We start from the raw sequence: 18630 nt of genomic DNA, 5'->3' as shown, positions 1-18630 counted from the left end.
CGTTTCGTGTAGACATGCAACCTTCGTATAGCTTCATCTGCGCCTCTTAGCCAAAGGATCTAAGGGCTAACCGTGTAACAGATATCTCGAGCAGCAATGGAGCATCCACTGCATCTCAGACTTTAGTAATCCGAAATACCGCAGACGTCTGATGTAGACTTCATGGCGTTGAACGGTGCCGAGGTCCTCAATGCTAATTGACATTTCGTGAGAACTAGTAAGCCGAGGCGAAAACACCAAATTTGGTTAGTTCAAACCCATTCAGCATGTATTCGGCGTACCTTTCATAGAAAATCCTTCAAGCATAGGTAGTCGCTTGGACAGCTTTGCGACGTCCCGGTCGCCGATGTGTGCGCGCGGCTAACACGGACTCCGTTAAGACGTAAGTCGTCCATCGTCGGTGCCTAGATACGGTTGTTTCAATCGCTGGAAGGAAAGATAGCTCCGGCCGATCGGCCATATCTTGAATTACTGAACATTGAGGTGAGCTTCCGAGGACGCTGTCTCATACCTGACCACACGCGATACATTCGATGAGAAAACTAAACACTTTTAAAAGACTTACTACCACCGATTGATGTCTTGAATTTGACATGATTGAATGCTCCCGACGACCATTCACAAGGTTGTTTTACCTGTGCCTGAATGAGTGAATCCCGCTTGGATACCAAAGCGGGACATTTGTCAAAATATGTGCATCTCAATCGCAGTATTGGCATGCGCCTATTTGATTCGGATGGACCAATACCAGCGCGTGCGCGACGGCAAAGCCACATGGGTCTCAAAAGCGGTCGCCATTCACCGAGTGCCACCTTTTGTCAGCTCCGTGGACCGTGGCTGAGACGGGAATCGGTCCTGGCTCCAAGAGTCCTTGTGCTGTTCCAGTGCCTATCTTCTGTGATCTTTGGTCCCGTCGGAGACGATGCCCGTTCTGGGCAGCTCATCGGACTCGTTGGTGATGGGCGAAGTTCCAACTCACGACTCTTACCAAAGCGGGGGCCTTGGCCGGGGTGCTAGTAGAGGGGGGTTACATCACAGCCTCTCTCGAACCTTGCATTTCCTCTTCGCGGAACGATCATTGCTTTTTCCTGGTGCTAGTTCTGTTGGACCTCCTGAGTTCCGGCGTTATGTCCTGCCGAACCACCAACATGCTGTAGGGGTTGGGCCTTGTCCGCAGTGTTGGCGCCAACATCATGGGGCACAATGACAGGGGCTAATAGTGGAATCTGTTGGTTCGCTGACTGACTGCTTCTGCATACTCTTGTCACCCTAAGCGGCCCTTGTTAAGGATGGATGTACACGACATACTGGTTGAGTTCTGATGCTTCTGTAAGCCATTAGTTTCACCAAATTAATCGTCACTCGCTCACATACAACGTCCGTCGAAGCCGAATGAATCGCCAGGCCGTACGGCGAATAAGACTGGGCTGTTTGCCTGCTTCCACTTGTGGATGAGGCTGCATGACGATTGTGGAGTTGTTGGAACCGGGGTTGTTCACGCCTGTTGGTCTTATCACCCGTTGGTGATCTTCGAATTTCAGTCAGTGCCGCTTGAATCCTCTGGGGTTGGACCGACACCACCGCATATCCCCTTTATCGAAGATCGGATGTCCAAGACAAACACGCCAACCCATGTTTGGCGACCATCGTTTTACAAGCCGGTTGACCGTTTCTCCCCGATCACAAAAAAAAAAAAAAGAAAAAAGAAAAAGAAAAAAAAATAGTCGCAAATGCAGCGAAGCTCTCTTGGCGTTCTTCGTTGACATTGAATCGCGATCGATCGGCACAGACCTGCACCATCCCAATATGTTGGTGGAACAGAAGATGGCAATCTCGCTTTATTTGTTTGCGGTTCTCGGTCAGGGTACCAACAAGATCAAGCCAGCCTGCCATCGGGGCACATACCGATAACTGAGGGCGGTTGGAAGGCATTTGCAACTCATGCAGGGGCAAGATGTGATTGAGCTGACGGCAACCGGGCTGCTGGGCCGCCTCCGATGGAGAGCCCCATCACATCTTGGCATTCAAGTTGTGTCAAATACAGCTTCCTCGTCCCCTTCCAACGCGACCACAAAGAGTTGAAGTCTTCTCATCTCAGACATACATAGCCGTTCTTGAAGAAACCTGTAATTCATTGAGACAGCTTCAGTTCTACACGCCCTCTTTCCAAGTCAGCCATCTCCGTAACAGTCTTCGAAAGCTGCATACATGGATCATTTCACCCTACGATACGGCCCGGCGATCGAGCCAAGGCCACCGAGCCCGCCTGATGGATCACTGGGATGGGGTCTCCAGCCTGACACTCAGACACCAGCCTTCGATCTAGCTTCCTCAATGGCTGGGTTGATGGTGGAACCTGACTTGAGCCTGAATGAGAACATGAAAGCATTGTTCCTGGCCAGAGTCATGGAGAAGGCCCGGAAGCTCATCTTGCGGCGCGTGAAAGAAAAGAAGGTTGCCGACGACGCTGAACTTGACGACTTCAAACTCGACGTTGAACATTGCCAGCGATGTTATCACTCAATTTTCCACAACCTGCCAGCTTCCTTCGATGCTCGGAACAACGACAATACCCTTGCAGTTTTGGACCGGCAGAAACTGCACGCTGCAATTCAGGAGGCGCTCAAAGACGTCAGCGAGCAAGTATTCCTTCTTGTAAAAATGCCAAGGCGTACACCTTATTCGGAATTGAACCTCGCACACAGGTACTCGGCCCAGATCGTCACGCCTGCGGTGTGTTTGGAGGTCATGGACCGCGAATACCAACGCCGCATGTATAGCGACGTCGAGCAGGTGAAATTTGACGAGCTTCGCGCCTTTTGGCTGCAGGTTGCGCAGAATCCACAGGATGTGATGAGGATCAGGAAGGTGGTGCGTCGTGCGAAGTTGGTGTGCAAGAAGTGGGATGACGGGATCTATTCAGACCTTTCCTCGGTGCTTTGGCGTGCTTTGTGGTTTGCAAAGAGGGGCCAGGTTCAAATGGTGTAGCTGGGTTGTAAAAATCTTCGGCGCCTTTCATTTTCGTGAGAAAAACACTCATCAAGAGCAGGCACGAGATGGAGAGGACATGGACGGATTGCAGGCTCATCCCAGCTACGGTCATCACGCCCATGACCAGAGAACAGTCCCATGAAATCAGGCGGCGGCGCGGTCTTTTTCGTTTGGCTAGATTGACGAAGTCGGTCGGGTGATTGGTGCCTGGGAGCCTGTCGCGTTTTTTGGGCGGTCAATTCGCCTTCTTCGATGGCTTTGGAAGTTTGAAAGTTGTAGGTCTTTCGGTCACGGGAATACAATTGGCGACGTTGTGTCAAAAAGATCTTCATCGCGATCAACAATGCAGAATTGAAGCAAAAATGAGTCCCTCCATGCAAAGAACGGGGGCAGGATCTTGAATAGAATATTTTCTCATTAGGCACACAAAAGACCTATTTGCATAATGGCATATCCAGAAGCAAGTCCTTCACCGGGCTAGTCAGATGTCCGTAGCAGCCGTGCCGATGTAGAGATCTCTATACTGCGCCAGTTTCCCCCCAAGGTTTGTCAAAGCGAGCTTGACATGCTCGTTCTGTTCCCGCAATATCTCGATGATGGAACCTAGACGGAGGCGTGCCTCTTTGCGGGCTTTCCCTTCCTCTAACCTAGTCCTGAGGCCAGCAACCTTTTCTCGCAGAGGGGAGAGATTTTGCGTCTCCGACTCGCAGCCAGGAAGTTGGCTGAGTTCGAGACGGAGCTCTAGCTGCCGTTCATGATTGTTGAGGTCTTGCTCCAACCTCTCCAACTCCGCATTGGCCTTGATCGCAGGATCGCCTACCATATCGTCGGGCTCGTGCATGAGTGCTGAAAAAACAGTCTCCATCTCTTCGAGTTGCTTCATTTGGGCTATGCTGGCAGACAGGGTGGCGATTCTGCCTTCGAAATGTGTCGACCATGTCTTGCGCAGTTCGTGGAACGTGGCAATGTCATCCCCGGCTATTGGCTGGGTAGTCGGCACGTCGTCAAAAACCGGGAGATTCAGAAACTCGGCAAACGCGCCCTTTTCGGCAGGCTGCTCATCAGCAAAGAGCAAGAAAGCCTTGCGCCACGGGTCGGCCGCGAGGGTACCGGGCGGTGTCTGTCCCGCGAGTATATAAATGGCGTTGGCAGCGACGAATACGCTGCTGTTACGCTCGTCGTCTTGTTCGGCGCAAGGAACTTCTGCAATCTGCCAAGAGCTTGAAGAGCGGCCAAGATAGTTGCGAGCAAAACGGGAAAAGATCTCGCCAGCTTTCGTCCGGTTATCTAGGGAGGGCATGGAATCTAGAAGGTCCACACGGTGTGTCTCGGGATGTACCTTGACAAGCACCCAGTGGCCACGAAGATGCATTGGTAGGAGCAGGATGTCAGGGTGCTTTTCAGACAGCATGGTCTTGAGCTCGCGAACGGTAGGCGTGTTCGACGCGACCAGGATCAGAGGGTGGATGACCACAGTGAGACCGTCTCGCCTGGTGGAACACGTCGCAAGCGCAGAGATGAGGCGATACATTATATCCTCGTCCTGCTGCTTATCGGGTGCCAGGCCATCGGCAAGCCAGTTGGAACTTTTCGTGGGCTCGTTCTCTACCTCTGCCGTTGCACCGCTCGCTTTGGATGGGGTTGGGCGGCCATTTTGGCCTGTATCTGGCGTGCCTTCCAGGCCGACGTTCGTGGACGAGACTGAAGAAAGAGGGGAGGAGTTTGCGACAGGGCTCGCTTCCTTGTTGAGGGATCGGCGGGAGGATCTCGTGGGCTTTCCAGCAGAGGGATCGGATCGTTTCGCAGGAGGAAGCTCGAGGTCGGCGGTCCCAGACGACCGCTTCCGGGTCGATGACAGCGACGGTTGGTTGCTGGATTTGCTGGCCGACGTGGAGAGTTCAGTCGTGGTTGTCTGAGACGTGTGCTCAAAAATCCGGACTGCCTTTGCATCGCGACGAGACGAGGCGGATCCATATACCCGTAATGCTCCCCTGGTGGTAGCTGTCTTCCGCGGGGGTGCGGGTGTTGTCGCGGTTGGGTTGGCTTCGTTGGCCTGTTCGAGGTTTGAATCGACATCGCTGGAGCTGGAGCTGGAGCTGGGGCTAGCTGGCGGCTGCATGAAAAAAAACCAATCGTTAGCATGATGCCGGTCGGGAGGGGGATGTAGTTGACGAGGGTCGCTCGCCGTTTCGAGGAACATACCATCACAGCCGAAAAACGAGATGATCTGGTCCCTACTGTGCCGTTGGATGTGCGACGCGATGTATCTATCTGGGCAATTGCAGCTTTGACATCGTCCGCGACCCAAGGAGGTGGGGATGACAACGGCCCGAGGCCAGCTTTTTCCAGGCGGCTAGTTATCGCCTCGTCCAGGGAATGCTTTGCCGTGTTCCATGGCACTCGTGCGCGAAGATCGCGTAGCGCGGAGAGGAATTTGGCAGTGAGGGTCTCGGTGCCGAAGAAGGCGAGGAAGTTGGCGAGGGAAACCTCCCACTTCTTGCACAGCGATTCGACCTCCCTGCGGTTCCGCTCCGAGGGGATGTCCTTGAGGGACGGCTTGGTGGCAGTATCGCCAGGCTGCGCAGTGCCTAGAGACTGGCGAGTAGACGGCATGGTACCGTTGGCGGGCTTTGCGTGACCATGATGGTGTCGAGACAAGATTCGGTCCCGGTCGCGATATGCGAAGACGAGACCCAGGCAGGCAGGCAGACCTTCGGTGGGCGTGTTTGCCGTACAGGTACGGATAGGTAGGTTGCTCCCCGCAACCAGGATGTTTGCGAGCTTTGCAGCAGCTGTTCCAGCTTGCGGAAAGGTCCCTGGCAAACCCGACCTCCACCGGCCAGAAGGGGCAGGGGTCATCGTTGTTCCCCCCGACCAACAGCGACCAGAAGGGGCGGGGCTGTTTTAATTGGTTGATGTCGCTGCAGTAGCGTCCCTTTCGATTGACATGGATATCGTTTGATGATCGACCACCGAGGGAGTTTCCCAACGTCCTTTTTTCAATTATATCGAATAGGTGCCTCGGAGCTCTACTGCAAACAGAAAAGCCAGCGAACCGAATCTACCACCCACGCCGTAACCCTATGACCGCTGGACTCCTAGCAACCTCCCTTCTCCGTCCGGTCCACGCTCGCCCCTTTTGACAGCCGCGGAGAATGCCATGGCGTACTGCTCGCACGTCATGCGTCCTGGAACGTCGCAGTAATCGGTGAAATCATGGGCGCCGTACCACCGAGTAATCTCGTTGATGAACAGCGGTCCTCCGTGGTGCCTTGCAGCGACGTCGAGACGGCATCCGATATCCAACGAGCCAAGCTGGGGACTGTTGAGCTCTCGGAGGGATTCAAACACGCCAAGCGCATATTCCATGACTTGTTTTCCCGTGAATCCTCTCCGCTTGAAAGATGCCTCTGGCGGCCTGCTGGCACCGATCTGGCTGTCAGGAAAGGTTTTCGTGAGGCAGATTTTGTGCACCTCGCCTTTGAGGCCGCGAACGCCCTCAGGGTCAGGTTTCGTGACGATGAAGACGCGAAACTCCTCAAGCGAAAGAAAGTCGACGAATTCTTGGTGGAACCATGACTCCTTGGACGCTTCATCGACAGGCCCAGGACCACGCACAGGATCGAAGCAAGTCAAGCGCGGACGTACGTTCGTTCCTGCATGCAATGAGCAGCCACTCCACGAGCGCTTGTTGAAGGTTCGAACCCCTGATAGGGCACATGTACCGTTTCCGAAGCAAGTCACAGGGCGCCAGTCTCGTCTTTTCGCAGCGACCGCGTCGAGAATCCGAATGTCTGGAAGTTTGTACCCGTCTGCCTGAGCTTCTTCGCGGGTCGGATATACCGTCAAAACCCCGGCATCTGGATTCCTGCTGATGTAGCCTTCGACGTCGTTGTAGCGGCCCAGGATGATGTCTCGAAATGGGAAGCCCGTGTCCAACAGGATCACCACAAGACGACAGCGATGACTGAGTTTGAGATGTCGGTGAAGATCATTTGCGCGGAGATGTTCCTCGACACGATCCCAGGTCATAATGGTAGATCTCTGCGAGCCGCAGTGATGAACTCCTGCCGAGGCGACAAGAAAGGTCTGGGCAACGCTCATTTTGCCATTCGCGACGCGAACAAGACTAGGAAAAAGGTCGCAGAGATAGCTCGCCTCCTCATGTGAGGCCGGCAGCCATGGCGCGGCATCGGGCTGCGTGTCATCCGAGTCGAACGTGACGGTCGCATACGGACTGAAGTTGGGGTTGAAAACCGCACTGTCGCCCTCGTATGAACCGTCTGCCATTGAGCACTAGAGAATGAACGATTGTTCAACGGGGTATGGCGTCTGTCTTGGCGATTCCATCGATGCGTGCGTATGACGGGCTGGGATAACTGGGGATGTGGACGGAGCCGAGGGCTTGGAAGTGGGCGAGGTGGTATGCTTTGATATCTTATCAAGCACTTCGACACATGGCTCTGCCTCTTGGAATGTCGAGGCAGTCTCTGAGTCACCATTACGGGAGGCTGAGTTCATGCGCGGGCGATTTTCCTCGTCTTGAACCACCAAGGAGGGTTGAATGCGACATGGGCCGATTTCGCCGCGCATCTTCGGGTCTGGCGCTTGGCAGGCGATGGAAAGTTGGTCAATGAGCCGATCGAATGCCTCGAGAATCTGTACGCGTCTGACTTGGGATGCCCTGTCAGCAGGTTTCAAAGCTTGTGGTTGCAAGACTTACTTGGACGCAGGGGTTGGAACCACGAAGGGAGGACAGGTCCGACGAGTCGCTCGGCTCAAAGCTAAAGCTGGCAGGTTGCCAAGTTTCAACAACCAGAATATCTTCGCGGAATCGATGGGGAGAATGTTTCGTTAGGTCGAGTTGCTGCAAGGTTCTTGGCGAGGGTTGGGTGTCGGAGGAGACTCGGGGCGAGAATGGGAAGAGGCGAGACCTATTCGTAGGCGGTCTGAGAAGAACGCAATACAAGGGAACAAACGGCCGAGAGACAAATTCAGAGACTAGGGTGAAGGAATTTGTGAGAGATCCGTGGGAGGTTCGAGAATCAGGAATCGCTCTTTGGGGGGGTAAGTCGTTTGGTTCCAGGCACTTTGCTCGGGCTGAGGTGTAGTAGTCTAGACCAAACAAGTCTTGTGCAGCGTTGATCCACGTCACATTGATAGTTGTCTTCATTTTCATGAATCTTCACATAGAATTCTGCATGATCTTTGAATATTCTTTGGTCTCTCGAGAGAGACACGCTGGCCTTGGACAGCCATTCTCCGGGAGAACACGGTCAACAGCCCCCCTCCCCCCCCTTCGGATCTGGAACCAATCCACTACGCCGACATTCCACTGCCGACATCCAGATAGCTCCTCAAGGCTTGAGATCTTGCGAGTGGCTTCTAGTGTTTCCAGTATTAGGATTGAAAGAAGATACTTTGAGACTTTTGTTGGAGTCCCTTGTCTCTAACGGAAGGATTGTTTTCAACCGAGACCGCCCACGTTTCCTGCGTTTGCGCGGCTGCACATCCTGTGTACTCGATGGATTTCGGTTTATATTTCAACTGGTCCATGTCCGCTTTTGAAAGACCCAGGGTAACTCGCTCTAGGCCTGGCAATGGACGAAGTTGAGGTCGTCGAGGTGTGCCATAGCTCAGCGTTGCGGCCAGGGACCCACACTTCCGCGCAGCTGCCTTCACCACGACGTTGCCTTCTTCGCCCACAAGCTACCACCGAAAGCCAGTCTCAACCGGCACCCGTACTCGTCGGCTCCCAGGCAGAAAGTCGTTTACCTCCATTGCATTTTGTCCACCGCAGAGCTCTCGGTCGTCGTCTGCCTGGTTCGAGGGAAGCCTGCACCCAGCATCGCGAGGTGCTCTTGACCAGAACTCCCAGCTCACCGTTCACCAAAGGCAACGCGCAGTACCCTTGACAATCGAGAGATGGCTAAACGAAAGACGGAGACAGGTAAGCCCTCCCCAAGAGACCTCTTCGCACCCGTTCCCTGCGTTGCTGTCTCAAGATCTGACCGCCTACCCCCAGCGGCTCGCTCGTCCAAGCTCGGCGTCATCCTCTCCTACAAATCGACAACCAAACCCTCCAGCTACGTCGACACCTTCGACCTCCGTGTCCTCCCCGCCAATCCGCCGTGCCCCGCCTTCTGGATCAGCGAGTCCAAAGCCCAGCTCATCGACCCCGAAGCCGTCTGCTACTTTTAGGAAAAGTGCGCCGGCGGCCGCCAGCGTCACATGGCTCATCCCGACCGCTGGGTGCCTCTGAAAATACTTGCCGCGCGGAAGGGCACCGACAAGAGAGGCACATTTGTTGTACAGTACGAGACGCGGTTTGTGGGACGCACCGAGGCAGCCTGGGTTGCCGCCACCAAAGTGGGCAGAGTGTTGATTGCCGAGTTTTGGAAGTCGTACAAGGCGCACAGTGGCCGCTCTCAGGAAGATTGGCTAGAAGGCCGCAAGCTATCGAAAAGTGCGGTTGATTCTCTTGGGCTTGAGAAGAACTGCAAGTCGCTGGAAGACAAGGGATCAGCCAGACCGAACCGCAAGAAGCGGACTGGCGGGAAGCACGAAGAGAACGAGGATGATCTTCAAGAGTGGTTCCCTGCCATGACGCACCACTGAGAGTGCTATTTACGAGCGTCTGAGAGCGTACGACAATGTGTAGTCCAGTCGCTGCGCCATTCGACATATTGACCACGAGACTCGACTCAGGATGGCAGCAAGCGTGCGACCCAGGCATCTCTTAGGGGGGATGGAAGATTCGTCATTGGTCTGTTCCGAGTTTGTGTAATCTTGGGGAGATTCTGAAATGGCAGCGTTAGGAAATACGAGTAGTGACGCGAATAGCACGAGGTCTAGTCGTGGTTATATTCTGATGTGTAACAGGCTAGGCCTGTCACATGGGATGCTCTCGGCTATGTTCGGCACTGGAGTAAGACATCAAGGGATAGGATATCAAGGGATAGGATATCAAGGGATAGGATATCAAGGGATAGGATATCAAGGGATAGGATATCAGGGTCGAAGATAAAAGGACATGTAGATGCAGCTGAGATGAACAAGAAACCTTCCTTCCTCATCTGAGGATTCTCATTTGAGAAAGGAAGTACGAGTTGCAACATTGCTCCTACTAACCCTTTACATGATGCTACCATTGATCATGACGACGCATAAGCGGATAAGAATGTACTGCATGCCGACCCCATTTCTACGTGATATTTGCAGGCCACCCCAGGATACCACAATGCAGACCAAATACCAGAGGCGTAAGATATCATCAATGACCCCCGGGCTGTGTGAGCTGTGTGGGCTGTGGAGCGTTTGGAAAAGCTAGGCTATTGGGATCAAACTCCCCGATTCCAGACTTCCAGTATTCGACAGTGGAAACCATGGCAAGCGAAGCCTCTGGATCATGCGGTCCAATGCTCACATCAGAGACCTTGCTAACCGCCTCGCGGAAGATTTCCTCCCGAAACATGTTTGAGTCGAATCTTTCCTTTGGATATCTGTTTTCGAGTCCTTTGTGGCAAATCTTTCTGATTGCGTGTGCGACCTACACTCCGCAACTAGCAGCATTAGGACTCTGAGGGACATCCTGATCGTTGTGAATGAGGTTAGCCTGCTGCCTTGCACAACTACTAACATAGACTGGAAAAGCTTTTGGCTCACCCATTGGCCGAGTCTTAACGTTTCTATGAATAGACTTTCCAAAGCCAGGTGGGCATCGATACTGAATGTATTGCCGCGTTCTGAACCCGTATTCGTATTTCTGAAAGGATCGAGGTGTTTGATCGAGGGTAACTTTCCGAACCCTGTGAAACCATCGTGCACGATCACAAGCGACCAATGACCGTTGTTCGAGACGTCAAAATTGATCGGCACCAGAAGGATTTGTCCGCTGCCTTTCGAGTATCCTTCAGGAAGCCTCGAGGGGTAACGTCCCACGGAGGTATCAGATTTGGGGCCAAACCATCCCGCGTCTGCGATGATATACCTTTGTCGGGCTTCGTTGGCTGAGTCTCGTCTGACGGCCCATGAATTCAAGTTCATGGTCGCCTCGGTCAGTGGCTCGTCACTTTGGAGCTCTTGGCATATGCGCCTTGCAAGAACGGCGTTCAAGTTTGCTTGCCGCCCAATTTCCGCGGCAACTAGCTCAATGTCCTCAGGCGAAGTGTTGCTTGCGAGCTTCTCCGACTGAGTGTCTTGTTGAACCATCGTGGTCGACTTCCTGTGCAAGCTGAAAGATGTAGAGTGACTTTGAACAAATGCAAGGCTCTCCGGAAGTGCGTATTGTCTGTGAGCCCGATTGGAAGTTTACCAAAAAGTTGGCTTTGAATAAAGTCGTGAAGATGGAAAGGTAGTGGTAGGCTGTGCTGGATTGACGAGTGAAGTTGGATGGTGGAGGATTGCAAGTATTTCGTGGGACCGCTTCAAAAACAAGAGCATCTCACCAGGGCAGGGTACCTACCTACCTACCTCGCCCACCACCAAGAGTTAATCGGGGAAGGCGTCAATCCATATTTCAGTGCGCTCAAGGAAGCTCCGTGCAGAGTCACGTAGAGACACAGAAGGACGGGGCACATTGGTCCTGCTCTTGGTGGCTGTTTGCCGTGCTGAGTGATGGCTGAGGCACGCCCGCCAGTAGCATCGGGAAGGGGGCAACGAGCACTTCGTGCCTTAATTATCGAAAGTGCACACAGTGGCGGATGGGGATGGGGACTGCTCAGGTCGGAAGGTACGGCTCCTGATTTTCATGTGTTAAAGCAACTACTTTTCCTGTGTGCTCGCTTCTATCATTGCTGCTATTGTTGTTGCTGTCGTTGCTACTACCGTCGTCCGTCGTCGTCATCTGTCACTGTCGTCATCTGTCGCTGTCGTCGTCCATTGCCGTCGTCTGTTGTCGTCGTTTATTGCCGTCGTCCTCATCAAAGCCACCTGGTAAACGAAGTCGCCCAGACACAGGAAATTAGCCGGTCTCGGAAGGCGCCACAAGCCTCGCATGTTCCTCAACTCATCCAGCGTACCTTCATTGCATATCGGGCCCACCTCATCATGAATGCCTCCTTAACACGTTCTGCGGACTGGGGCGAGCACATCTACGGCATGCACTTTCCAACCTCCGCAAGGCACGCCTGGGACAGTACGGGGGTCAAGGCAGCAAGGGCTACATGGTCCGGTCATGCCATGAGATCAGGCTTGGATGCATTGCCAGAGAAGCTGCGCCAGCTGCGCCTCCTTGGTTTCCTTTTTTTGCAAAGCAATAGTCCGGGAGGCTCCCGCCCAGCCAGGAATTCTTTCACTCGAGTGAAAGAAACGGAGCAAAATAATTCAGCATCCCACGCAGAAGATTCTCGAAATGACTGCCGTCAAAATCTTGGTGGACAGAGTAATGGAAAGGAGCTCGCTTCCAATTTGGACGAACTGAGGACTCAGATGGCCAGGTTGAAGCAGACACTTTACGATCAAGTGCACATTTGAGAGATGGGGAAATTGAAGGGCATGATTGCATCTTTCCGCGTTTATTATCTCGCGAGCAAGTAATTACGGTGCTTCAAAGCTACTTGTTGGTTCCTGCGAAACCCATGGCCGGTGCAGATGGTCTCCGCGCGATTGGCGTTCCTTTTCAGGTTGGTTACTACTGCATCGACAACCAAAACGACGCGAATCAAAGAGAATCCTGACCTGTTCGTGTTTTCGTTGTCTTTCCTTCGACCTTCGACGAGGTTGAACGACGGCAGCAGCGTTGTCGAAAGCCTTCGAGTCAGTCCGAACGGAAAAGGGTTGACAGGGGATCCTTAACAGAGTCCTCAATTGAAACAGCTCCCTCAAAGACGCCAGCAACGTTGCAGAAGGCAACTGAAGGACACGGAGCGATACAAAAAGATATCTCCCAATCGACAGAGGAGTCCCGGCACACTATCATTGATACCGCCGCAAAGATCTGACATCGAGATCGGGTATCAGAAGCATGCCATATTTCCCGAAGACCAAACGCCAGAATAGCACCATACGTAAACAAACCCGAGGAGATACCACACCTCCAATGTTGATGTGTGGTCCCACCCGCTACCTTTTTCCCTTCTTACCCTCGGCCTTCCATTCCTTGATAGCATCGCTGGGGAGGCAGTTTTCCGGCGTCCACTCAGCCTTGTCGTACCCCACGAATTCCACCAAATATGCAACGCATCCCTGTTCCCTACCTTGGACCTTGTTCATCTTCCTCTCGCCGAGGATCCTGCTGACGATAAACGGCCCTGTGACGGGGTCCAACCCCAGCACGCGGTTTCTCCTGTTCCACCCGCTCGGGCTCCAAAACTTGGAGACCACCTTCCGGCAGCTGTGCCACAGCTCTTCCTCGGGTTCCCATGTGGGTTCGTCATGTAGCCATTTGCCTCCCCATTGAACCAGCAGTTCGACGTCGTCGCCCTCGCGTCGGAAGTCCAGGATCTTGTGGACCGGGTATTGCTTGTTGTCCGAGTTTGGGCCGGACACTGAGGGCTCCCCAGCGTCTTTGACCGCGGGCTCGGAAGCGTCGTCAGATTTTACGGCTTTCCTCTTCCGGGGGGTCGTGGCCTTGGGACCCGACTGCGTCGTCGCTCTCTTCCGCTTGCCTCGTCCTCCCCTGCTATTCCCATCGTCGGTCACCTCGGGGGCAGGATCTTCGGGTTCGCCATGCTCTGTTGATGGGTGGACGTCGATCGACGGTTGCTCAGCCGCTGCTGGCTCCTCCGGGCTGGGGAGGTCCGTTGGCTCGGGGCCGGGCGCATCGTCAGCGGTTTCGAGGGATTCGAGAGGGTTGGCAGACAGGTCAGGAGACGCCGGTCGCGAGCCATCTGAGAGCGGGCTGTCTAGATTCGATAGGGGGCTTGAAAGCCTCGAAGAAGCGTCGGTCCAGTTCGAAGGGATTCCATTGGAAGCATCTAGCTTGTGCGGCGCACTGCGAGGACGGCATGTCAGCATACGAGTTCCCAGAGGCCGCGGAATCCAATTACCTCGACTCAGCATCGGCTCTGTTGTCGCCGATGGAACCACTCTTGTTGAGAGCCATCTTGCTGGCCGATGGGCGGGGACTCATTCCTGCGAATAATCTGGACAGCATCTTGAAAGGATGTCGTTGGAGGAATGCGATGCGATGCGATGCGCCGCGACGCGACGCGCTGGAACAGAGGGGCCTGATTACGTAGCTGTAGTGCACCAAGGAAGTCCTCAGCGTCGCAACAGCTCTGAGATTGCTGCTGGGTCCACTGGCGCTGCGCGCCATCATGGGACAAGAAGCACAAAATGGTCCTCATAACGATTTATGCATGGCACGTGCGACTTAATGCACATAGCTCACGCGCGCAAGGTGCTGCACAATTACATAAGGCAAGGCACAAATCGCGCTGCAGCGACTGGTCCGCGCTGGATTAAGAAGAACCTCGACGCATCGACCCCAGCAAGCACAACAGCACTTGACGGGTCCTGGGCAACTCGATATATGGCGAACATTGTGCATAATGCACGCTCCAGGACCAGATGCACCCGGGAACCAGGTATGTCTGATGTTGGCTGCTGGCAGCCAGGGTAGTCATCTAAGTATTGCCCCTCCTCACGAATCCTGCATCTGATTATGTTGCAGATACCTTCATCCAACGGCAAGGCCCATCGAAGATTCCTGCCACGACCTCGTCATCGTTCTAAATGCACTTGTGTAGATTAAATCATCGATTCCTTCATCCTTCATCTCAAACATCACGTCGTTGTTGTCCTTGTACTGCACAATTCTCCACAAGTCAATGAAATCCGAGAAACGTTCGCACAGGTTGACCGAAGTCTTGTTTGTCTTTTCGTGTACGTAGTCGAAAATCTATTTGCGTCTTATCATTCGTTCGGGTGGCAACTTGGTTGGCTCCACGAAGCGTGGCCAACACAAGCTTTTTTTTGGAGAGCCGGAGGCGCAAATGGTACAAATGTTGCATGAACGTCAATTCGCTAAGAAGATCTAATGAGCATCTATGAAGAGTCATTCAAAACAGAAGCATAGGAGCAGGAATGGGCAAGCGCTTCCGCCTAGGCTCGAGATTCCCCGGACGGATAAAGAACAGCCTCATCGACTTCGTACCGCTGGTGGTCTGTTTTGGGTGCTCGGGAAACCTCATTAAGCTACGGGCTGTGTGGCTGAAGATGCTGCTTCTCTCCCCCCTTTTCCCTTACCTTGCGCTTGACGCAAAAGTGACGAATGATATACCCATGTATTAGACTGCAGTGAACAAACGGAGTAAACACGATGTCATTGGCTTCAACAGGCCAGCGGCGACAAGGAGAGTACCAATCTTATTCATTTTAGAAGAAACCAAGATCAGAAATCCCCAGTGAACAGCCGAAACATTCGCTAATAAGTGCGCGCAGAAAGGCGAATACTTGATATGCCGGTGTCCAAAATCCTTGTAATCTAGTAATCTTGGCTCCATAGGTAGGCAAGCCAATACTGTTTTCAAAACAACGAAAAAGAAAACGTCGTTGTTTGTTCCACAACTGACCTCAGACTCAGCTAAATACTGCATTCCTTCTTGGCGAGGCCTGTGGCACTTCTGGGCGTTGTCGAATCTGGCCACGAAGCTCGCTGCGGTAGTATTCTTGACGTGTGCCAAGCGGTATCACGAAGAAGCGCAGCCTAATCAGAAGATCTTTGATAATGTTGAGGTCAAGCTGTTGCGGAATTAAACATGACACGGCCAGAGATTACCATGTTCTTGCGACGCCGGACACAAACTAGCTGATTTGGCTTCCCAGCGCGAGATCTAGCTAAGGAACCGCCAACGCCACGATAGTACCGGCTAGTCTTCGCCTCAGTAACTCAGACCATGTTGCACAGATGGGGCCATGGTTCAGCTGAAGGACGCTTGGCTCCGGTGGTACGGGTCCCAGTGAAAAGAGTGCTCTTTTTAGGTTGACATACACTTTGGATCTTGTTAAAACATGCTTATTTTGATCTTAAAGTACGGTAGCATTTATCTGGTTAAGGTTCTAGTGCAAGCGACCATCGCAGGGTCCACGTCTTGGCAGCAGTTGAGGTGCGAACAAACGCCACAACCACGGACTCTCCCGTCATTCGCGAAGTCTGGCCATTGTTCTTCAGGTCTTGGATGTTGTCGCGATGATCATGGAACATACTTTTGATCATCATAATAAAAGAATACGCTTGATACTGGAGAGAATTTGTATAAGAACCCTCTAGATGTCCCAGTGTTGTCAAGTCTATCTCTCCTCATCACGCTCACTCAACTCCAGCCTTCATCACAGTACATTCTTTGAAACTCACCCACATTCAATCTGTTCCCAATCTCAACTCCAAAACACCAACTTTATTCAAGATGCATATGCCCACCTTCGGTCAGGTTGCCACTATTGGCATGGCGCTTTTCGCCGCTGCAGCTATCGCTGCCCCTGTTGCTCAGCCGCTTGAGGCTGACGTGGTCGAGGTGAGTTCCAAAACTAATGGCAACGAGAAATTTACTGACCTCCTACAGCGCTCTGCCGAGATTGTCGTGAGTGTTGCCACCTGAAAGCTTCTGAAATCCCCTCTTTCATATGTCTTCGTTGCGCTTTGGGGGAAAAAATAGACTGACTTATCATTTCATTAGGCTCGCGGTGATGGTATCTCCGTAAGTACCGATGTGAAATACTATTCCAAGCAGTGGACCACAATCGCTAATGGCTTTCGACTAGGCCTTCGCTGGCGTTGAGCTCGCTGCCCGCGGCGACCTTGAGCAGCGCAACAAGAAGAAGTGCAAGCGTACCAACAACAAGGGATACTGCACCGACTCCGACGACGATAAGAAGGATAAGAAGAAGAAGCAGTGCAAGCGCAACAAGAAGGGCGACTGCTCTGATTCGGAGGACGACAAGAAGGGCAAGAAGCAGAAGCAGTGCAAGCGTAACAAGAAGGGCGACTGCTATGACTCCGACAATGACAAGAAGGACGACAAGAAGGATGACAAGAAGGACGACAAGAAGGGCCACTACTAATTGGCATTGGAACCGTCATCTGTGGAGGCCGTACTCATTGTTTGGTCTTTGCATCTGACGATGCATCGTTGGGCTCCGATTTGATTCGGCATTGCCTTAGGCTTACACCACTTCATTTCTGATTTGTATATTTGAACATCACATATTTATATTTCGTCGTCAATCTCATGTTATTGTTGTCGGCCCCATCTACGTACCGAATCGCCTTTTCAGTATGCCCGGTTCATAATTCGTACTTTGATGAAAGAAGCTGGCCGGTGAAGTAACCTATTTTGGAGAAACGAGAGAGCCTATTTAGAGCCTAGAGCTCATGCAGACCTAACGCTGATGCGATGTGTTAAGATCTTGAGCAGCAAAGATATCCTCCATCATCAGTCCCCATGGCCGGCAGCTGGCTTCACAGCTCCACTGCCAGAACCTGACCACTGTATGTCACACCGTCTACTGTATTTCCACCAGTGGTCACGAACAACGTCTTGTTATCCTCGGAAACGGCAACAGAGGTCGGACGATGAATGAAGGTGGTATCGCCACCGCCAGCGACCGTGACATACGTTCCGTTCACGAAAATCTGGCCCAGTGCGTTCTGGGTCTGGGCGGCAAAGATGTTGCCCGACGCATCAATAACAAAGTCATCCCAAGCATAGCCCCCGGACGCAACCGCCAATGTCTCAACATCGCCAGCTTTGTAGCCGTCTTCAGTGATAGGAACGCGGCCAAAACTGGTTCGTGCGGTGTTCGTGAAGTAAGCATACCCATCTGCAATCTTGATCCCGTTGATACCAATGGGAATGGTGGCATTTGCGGGGGCAGCAAAGAGGTCGTCGGTAATTGCCATCTCAGTCGCTCCAGTCTGGGTATCGATGCGGAAGATGCTACCAAGGCGCGAGTCGGTAGCCAAGACAACATAAGGCTTAGACGGCAGAGAGGCGAGCCCGTTGAGCATGACGGCATTGGGAAGTCTGGCGACGACGTTGACAGTGGGCTTGGAGCTCTCTCCGTCGCTGAAGTCAACTATATAGACGCTTTCGTTGGTGTAGGAGTAGTTGTTGCCGCGAACGCCGCCCAAGATAGCGAACTTGTCTGCGCTGGTTGCTGCGATGCCACCGATAGCCGTGGCTCCCGGGAGCTTGGTGACGAGCTCGGCTCCGGATCCATTTGTCAGAGTGTCCAAGGTGTAGAGGCTGCCGTTGTCGAAGGTGGTGAGAAGAAGCTGGCCGTTAGACCGGAGAGCGCTGTTTTCGATAGTCACAGCATACTCGGTGAAGTTCCATAATTGCGACACCACCGAGGCGGCAGATGCAGAGCTAACTGCGGCTACAACTCCCAGAAAGGCGGAAGGTAACATGATGGCGGTGGCTTTCTTAGATGAGTCTGCAAGCGAAGGTCAATCGTTCGAATTGCGACTGCACTTATGCTTTAATACCTTATGGACTGATGGTGAGTGGATCCTCGGGTCTCGCTGGACGGGTTGCGTGATTGCCGACGTTGTTGGTCACTTTGTGATGAGTTCATGTCGAAATCATCTCGGAGTTACCTTTGTCTAGCGATTCACCGGGCACCCCTGATGCCTGCTCCCAGGCTGTATCGCTGTGGAGATGGGCACTAAATGACGGCAGATACTAGCCAGAGAAG

The 18630-nt window shown here is 53.0% G+C and overlaps 9 protein-coding genes across 9 annotated transcripts; 4 read left to right on the top strand and 5 right to left on the bottom strand.

Moving 5' to 3' along the window:
* Nucleotides 1-2208: 2208 nt before the first annotated feature.
* Nucleotides 2209-2988, top strand: CGGC5_v011695 (uncharacterized protein; the record flags this gene model as incomplete). The annotated part of the gene is made up of 1 exon (XM_032023688.1): nucleotides 2209-2988. The coding sequence occupies one exon, from the start codon at nucleotides 2209-2211 to the stop codon at nucleotides 2986-2988; it is 780 nt and encodes a 259-aa protein (XP_031879540.1).
* A 484-nt stretch (nucleotides 2989-3472) lies between these two features.
* On the bottom strand, nucleotides 3473-5604 carry CGGC5_v011694 (uncharacterized protein; the record flags this gene model as incomplete). Its single annotated transcript, XM_032023689.1, has 2 exons — nucleotides 3473-5104; nucleotides 5194-5604. The coding sequence occupies 2 exons, from the start codon at nucleotides 5602-5604 to the stop codon at nucleotides 3473-3475; spliced, it is 2043 nt and encodes a 680-aa protein (XP_031879537.1).
* A 468-nt stretch (nucleotides 5605-6072) lies between these two features.
* Nucleotides 6073-7281, bottom strand: CGGC5_v011693 (uncharacterized protein; the record flags this gene model as incomplete). Its single annotated transcript, XM_032023690.1, has 1 exon — nucleotides 6073-7281. One exon carries the CDS (start codon nucleotides 7279-7281, stop codon nucleotides 6073-6075), a length of 1209 nt encoding a protein of 402 aa, XP_031879538.1.
* Nucleotides 7282-8916: 1635 nt separating this feature from the next.
* CGGC5_v011692 (uncharacterized protein) lies at nucleotides 8917-9192 on the top strand (the record flags this gene model as incomplete). The annotated part of the gene is made up of 2 exons (XM_032023691.1): nucleotides 8917-8941; nucleotides 9017-9192. The coding sequence occupies 2 exons, from the start codon at nucleotides 8917-8919 to the stop codon at nucleotides 9190-9192; spliced, it is 201 nt and encodes a 66-aa protein (XP_031879535.1).
* Nucleotides 9193-9222: 30 nt separating this feature from the next.
* On the top strand, nucleotides 9223-9609 carry CGGC5_v011691 (uncharacterized protein; the record flags this gene model as incomplete). Its single annotated transcript, XM_032023692.1, has 1 exon — nucleotides 9223-9609. The coding sequence occupies one exon, from the start codon at nucleotides 9223-9225 to the stop codon at nucleotides 9607-9609; it is 387 nt and encodes a 128-aa protein (XP_031879536.1).
* Nucleotides 9610-10540: 931 nt separating this feature from the next.
* Nucleotides 10541-11202, bottom strand: CGGC5_v011690 (uncharacterized protein; the record flags this gene model as incomplete). The annotated part of the gene is made up of 2 exons (XM_066152570.1): nucleotides 10541-10582; nucleotides 10657-11202. The coding sequence occupies 2 exons, from the start codon at nucleotides 11200-11202 to the stop codon at nucleotides 10541-10543; spliced, it is 588 nt and encodes a 195-aa protein (XP_066008047.1).
* Nucleotides 11203-12509: 1307 nt separating this feature from the next.
* CGGC5_v011689 (uncharacterized protein) lies at nucleotides 12510-14086 on the bottom strand (the record flags this gene model as incomplete). The annotated part of the gene is made up of 4 exons (XM_032023693.1): nucleotides 12510-12606; nucleotides 12670-12741; nucleotides 13058-13924; nucleotides 13980-14086. The coding sequence occupies 4 exons, from the start codon at nucleotides 14084-14086 to the stop codon at nucleotides 12510-12512; spliced, it is 1143 nt and encodes a 380-aa protein (XP_031879533.1).
* Nucleotides 14087-16340: 2254 nt separating this feature from the next.
* On the top strand, nucleotides 16341-16995 carry CGGC5_v011688 (uncharacterized protein; the record flags this gene model as incomplete). The annotated part of the gene is made up of 4 exons (XM_032023694.1): nucleotides 16341-16448; nucleotides 16497-16514; nucleotides 16611-16631; nucleotides 16696-16995. 4 exons carry the CDS (start codon nucleotides 16341-16343, stop codon nucleotides 16993-16995), a joined length of 447 nt encoding a protein of 148 aa, XP_031879534.1.
* A 397-nt stretch (nucleotides 16996-17392) lies between these two features.
* On the bottom strand, nucleotides 17393-18343 carry CGGC5_v011687 (uncharacterized protein; the record flags this gene model as incomplete). The annotated part of the gene is made up of 1 exon (XM_032023696.1): nucleotides 17393-18343. The coding sequence occupies one exon, from the start codon at nucleotides 18341-18343 to the stop codon at nucleotides 17393-17395; it is 951 nt and encodes a 316-aa protein (XP_031879603.1).
* Between the last annotated feature and the right edge of the window lie 287 nt (nucleotides 18344-18630).

The sequence above is a fragment of the Colletotrichum fructicola genome, assembly GCF_000319635.2.
Source record: "Colletotrichum fructicola Nara gc5 chromosome Unknown KSG_Nara_v1_contig07, whole genome shotgun sequence".
Classification (NCBI taxonomy): Eukaryota; Fungi; Ascomycota; class Sordariomycetes; order Glomerellales; family Glomerellaceae; genus Colletotrichum; species Colletotrichum fructicola.
Note: the sequence above shows the minus strand (reverse complement) of the source record. Positions and strands in the feature narration are given on the sequence as shown.